Raw genomic sequence first — 5,792 nt, 5'->3', positions numbered from 1 at the left:
AGGTGTCATTCGAATATATATATATATATATATATATATATATATATATATATATATATATATATATATATATATATATATATATATATATATATATATATCGGGTAATACCCAAATTACCCAAACCCGAGCCACTACCATTACTAAACCCGAATTACTCGAATTTAATTTGGTTCGGGTAACCGGTATTTTTTTAACATGAAAAACTTGAATTACCAGATCTGAATTACCCGAAACCCGAAAATTTTACCCGATCAACACCCCTAGTTGAGGGTAACTTTTATGCACTGTTCATTGTAAAACACTCTCGAAACTTTGTACTATCTTCAGACATAATACGAGTCAACCAAATTATATTTATTATGTTCTTAATTGTTTTTCTTGAATCTATTGTGTTTGTAATCAAATCTAGCACACATCATGATTAACTATCAAAAGTCGATAGGTATGGAAAGGGACTATCATGCGAGTACTTTGTGCCAATACATCATACCAACACTATTGTTGCATTCATCTGGGTTGCAAATTTTGTAGATAGTATGATTAAGGGGAGGACTATCGAAAAAGTGGTAAACGACGAGAAGAGGAAGTTTGATGGATCATTTGGGTCCAACAAAATAATAACTTTCCCAAGTTAGACTCCAGTGACAACATATATAAAGGAAATGGTATGAAAAGTGTGAAAAGAAACAACATGGCAAATGTATCATTAATGTAACATGCTCCAAATATGGAAAGAGTGGGCATTATCGTGCAAGGAAAGAACAAAGCATGACTCCATTGTTAACTCTTGAAGATTCTATGAAATAAGAGATTGAATACATTAGGGCTAAACCTTACTTAGGAAACAAAAAACGACATGAATATTCGTTATCCATAATTGTTTACTGATGCATGATTACATGAATAAATCATCTTAAGTGGGTAATAATTGTAACGCCCTTGTTTTTTATTAAACAGTTCGTAGAAGAGCCATATTTATTTTACTTAATAATGTAAATTCTCTTATAAATAAATAAATAAATAAGAATTTTACGTACACGATATGTATTTGTATGTATTTATATAGCACAAGTTATATATATATATATATATATATATATATATATATATATATATATATATATATATCATGGTTATATAATATTTGTACAAAACCCTATCATAAACTTAACAAATTATGTTAAAATAAACTTTATAATCGAAAGATTATTTTAAATAAATAATCTACATGAAAGTTGTAGTAGTCGTAAATACAAACCTATGAGTATAAAGATCGTCAAAATCTGACGTCATATAAATGTTATGATTTTTCGAAGTTACGCATTACAACGTACTACGCCAATATTTACTATAAAATATGAAACATACATTAATTACCTTGTAACAAAAGTAATGTAAAGGAAAGTTGATGTCCACGTAATTAAGAAACCATGTATATAAAAAATGTCGAGAACGAAACTCGTATGAAGATGAATTTCGAAAGATCTTTTACTGTTACTCTTTATAAAATATAAAGTAAAAAAGGTTGCAAATTATTTGTTAAGATCTAAAGGTAAGTTGTAGTACTCGGAGTTACGAAACTGTTGATATAAAAAACGTCGAAAATGGAACTTGTATGCGTAAGTTATAATTTATCGAAAGAAATTACATGCAAGGGGTAACCTGCTGAAATTGGTGAAACCGACTAGCATGGTTCAAGACAAAAGTCCATTTAGGGCTAAATAATGGTTACTTCAAAACAAAAAAATCCATTTAAGGTTAATTTATAATCAATATGTAAAAATGGATTTTATGGTAATAACCTTTTAAACCGTGTCAAATCATACAAAGATTTAACAAAACACAATCAAAAGATATACTTTAAAGTAAGAACATACAACCTTTACATTTCAAATTTACAATGTCTTCTCAATACCTAAAATCTAAACTTGTCTAAACTTTAAGTAAACCCGCAAAAAAAACATTTAAAAAGTGTTTGACAAGGGTAATAACCTACACTTAAAGTCAAACCCTAAAAAATAACTTCAAACCATCTAAGGTGCAATATGTTCGATATTTTAAAAGATTAAAAAAATTAATGGTTGATAGGTGTATCTTTTATAGTTTATTTTAACATATTTTGCCTTATTTTTAGTTAATCTCCATGCATATTTTACTTTTTGCTGTTTTCTGTCTAAATCATGTACTTTCAAGTTTTTGTGCTTAATTTGATATTTCTAGAAGGCTCACGCAAAGTGAGGACAATTATGAGAAAGAAGGAAACCAAGTGGTTATGAAGATTTGAACAAGGGGCTGTGTATATGGAGGATGGAAACAGTTAAAACTAGAACTTATGGGCTAGTTGATCTTGAATGGAAGATGGAAGCCACATTGGGCTTAAGGATTTGAATAATTAAGCAACATTAGGCTTATGGATTTGAATAGTTAGGCAAACATTTTGGCCTTGTATGATTAAAGAGGTGATCGGGGCCATTACAAATATTGCATTTTGAAGTCCAATGATTTATTAACTAAATGTTCAAATGATGAAATTCCAATGTCAAACATTATCTCAACATTGATTTACATCAATTTTATTTGTTTAAATTGCATTAAGTCTTGTGTTAGTTTACTTATGTTTTTAAGCAATCAAAATACTAAAATCCCAATTTTTAATTGTACTGTCGTTTTACAAGTATTTTTTGCAAAAAAAATTTTATATTGTTACAAATTGAACAAATTCTCGTGGATTCGATTCCTTTACAGTTATGCGCTATTTTAGTGTACAAGATTTATGGTATTTATTTGTTGACTTTAACAACCACCAATGATTCAATAATAAGTGATTCAATAGCTTATTATACAAGTCAACGGTTCAATAGACCAATAATTCAATAGTTTAAAGTAAAAAAAATTCAGGGAATAAAGCACTTTAAAGGCAAACAAACCAAATTCACATTTAACAATTTCAATTAAGCAAAGCATATAATTCTATTCCCAAAACCTATTAAATCTCAAGGTCCAATCTCATAATGAAGTTGTAGTTAGGGCTGATGTACGGTGACTCATTCCACATGGTACACTTTCAACGTCCGTTCTAAAGTTAAGGCTTATGTATAGTAGACACAAAGAACCTCATACACATTCAATGTAAGTTGTAGTTCAAACCAAACATAATACATTTATGAAAAATCACACAAGGGCCACATATGGTGGTCACAAATCCTTTTTGCGTATGAGGATTGTCCAAAAACCCATCACCTTTGAAAATCACACAAGTGCCACACTTGGTGGTCGGAAACCATTTTACATGTTAAATCAATAAAACAAAATGACCAATTTACCTTTAAGCACATACACTCTTGGCATACCTCACATTAGAAAGTATATGGGCACCACTTCACTCTTGTGTGTTGAAAGATTAGCAAGTGGTCATATAAAAACTAATTTTAAACAAGTGATTAACCACTAATTAAACATATTAATCACCATTTATGTTTACAATCTCATTTTTAACGGACTAAGAAAGAAAATGTTATAGCCACCAAAGAACCAAATGAACTTTGGCCTAACGGTAAGGGGTGACACTCTCAAATAAGAGGTCATTATTCAAGTCTCATTAAGAGACATAGGTGGTTTTAGGAGTATGTTAGTTTGCTGGTTCAAAAAAAAAAAACCACCAAAGAAAAATAGGACCCATGCTTCTATAGGTTGTGAAATACACATCTAACACTTTATGTTCGAACAAAGATCTTAAAAAACAACCGTTCAACTTGACTAAAAACATTCCAAATCCACTTGTAATCACCGAGGATGACAAGTAACATTCAAAACATGTTTAAAATCTAATTTCACCCATCTAAACTATGTTTTGTAAGTACAGGAGATCTAAAGGTTTTAGTTTTGCATTTTTCAAAAAATTCATAAGTTCCACTTAAATGCTTAAATGACCACAAGTGCAACTAGATCTCCACATATTGATTCAATTTGATGATCTTAAACTATAATATAGAATTTAGATTGATGATCCACAATTCAAATCCATTCAAACTGTAATCTATATTCAAAATGCTAAAATTAACTCCATAAATTCATCATAAGTTTGAAATCAATCAAATGACAAATTTGAAGTCACTATTATTAGATTATGGACTAACTAATAAACATGATTTGAGATAGAAAAATGTATTTTTATGATGAGCTAACAACAAAGTCGTGATATACATTATCCTTCCACAAGCTCAAAATCGCCGCTTCTCGTATCCCCAAGAACTCCAAAGTCGTTACATTCAAAATGAGAGGGAAGAAGAAAGCTTATGTCTAAACTACGACAAATTAACACGATAAACACCTAAACTTCCACTTCTTATATTTAAGTATCTAACCATTAAATGATCACACATCTTTACCGATCTTACCAAATTAACACCGGCTAACTAATTTCTTAATTTTTTGGTTCCTAACATAAGTCGAAGCAAGGTCAAAGTAAATTTCTTAAAAGTTGCAATTTTAATCCCTCTAACTTTAATTTATAATTTAACTTGAGCATATGTCTAAGAGTTTTTTATACAAATAGTCCCCTAAAATTATGAACAATATCAAAATAACAAACAAGCATTAAACTGAGAATTCACCATGTTAATCCAAGATACAATAAATGCATTTTTTTTCAAACCATAGATATGAGGCGCATTATTTTTTAAATATTTGGCTCAAACTATAAATAATGTAAAACACATGGACCTAAATTGTAATTTATTCTACCTTAAATTCATCAAAGGGCCTCAAAACCAGCATCATCCTCACTTTTAGAAAACTAAATCCTGTCCGCTGAAACTACTCAAAAGAAATCAACGGCCATAATCCACGATCCCCGACAACAGAAATCATCCAATCAGATCACGCCTCACATTCCGTATATAAACACAACTCTCCCTCCATTCATTATCACAACGAACAACAATCATCTCTCTCTTTTTAGAACATCACTCTTTCTTTACAAACCAAAGTCCCTACAATGGCGCCAAAGGCAGAGAAGAAGCCGGCTGAGAAGAAGCCAGTGGAGGAGAAGAAACCAGCTGAGAAAGCCCCTGCTGAGAAGAAGCCAAAGGCCGGGAAGAAGCTCCCCAAGGAAGCCGGAGCCGGTGCTGTTGACAAGAAGAAGAAGAGAAACAAGAAGAGTGTGGAGACATACAAGATCTACATCTTCAAGGTGCTGAAACAGGTTCATCCTGACATCGGTATCTCAAGCAAGGCCATGGGGATCATGAACTCGTTCATCAACGACATCTTCGAGAAGCTTGCTCAGGAATCTTCGAAGCTTGCGAGGTACAACAAGAAGCCGACGATCACCTCCAGGGAAATTCAGACGGCGGTAAGATTGGTTTTGCCCGGGGAGTTGGCAAAGCATGCCGTTTCCGAGGGGACTAAAGCTGTAACCAAATTTACCAGCTCTTAGATTTGGGGGTTTAGGGTTTGTATCGATGTTCAGTGTTAGGGTTTGTTTATTCTGAAAATTTCATCTTTCTCGATGAATTATGTCGGTATCAATGAATTGGACTTGGTTATATAGCGTTGTTAAACAATTGAATTCGGTTGAGAGTGTTTGTTTCAATTGTCTGTGGTTTATGTCACAAATATTTGTATCAAAAGCTTAGAATTTCTTGTCTTTCTGGGTTTCTAACTCGATTTTTTACGGCTTCAATTTGATATCCTATTTTGGGTTTCATGAGTCAATGATTCTTGTTTGAGATTCATACAGTTCATCATCATGGCAAGAATCAATTGTTTTGTTTTATGTTTGAATTTAA

The 5,792-nt window shown here is 31.7% G+C and overlaps 1 protein-coding gene across 1 annotated transcript; it reads left to right on the top strand.

Annotated features, from left to right (window-relative positions):
• Nucleotides 1-4,923: 4,923 nt before the first annotated feature.
• Nucleotides 4,924-5,549, top strand: LOC111886052 (histone H2B.7). Its single transcript, XM_023882293.3, has one exon. The coding sequence runs from the start codon at nucleotides 5,000-5,002 to the stop codon at nucleotides 5,438-5,440; it is 441 nt and encodes a 146-aa protein (XP_023738061.1). The 5' UTR covers nucleotides 4,924-4,999; the 3' UTR covers nucleotides 5,441-5,549.
• Nucleotides 5,550-5,792: the final 243 nt, after the last annotated feature.

Source organism: Lactuca sativa, chromosome 1, assembly GCF_002870075.4.
Source record: "Lactuca sativa cultivar Salinas chromosome 1, Lsat_Salinas_v11, whole genome shotgun sequence".
Lineage (NCBI taxonomy): Eukaryota > Viridiplantae > Streptophyta > Magnoliopsida > Asterales > Asteraceae > Lactuca > Lactuca sativa.
The sequence above is the reverse complement of the archived record's forward strand: the minus strand, read 5'-3'. Positions and strand labels throughout refer to the sequence as shown.

Excerpts from the sequence above, each read along its gene's own strand:
- LOC111886052 (XM_023882293.3), top strand. The coding sequence starts at position 5,000 with ATGGCGCCAAAGGCAGAGAAGAAGCCGGCTGAGAAGAAGCCAGTGGAG.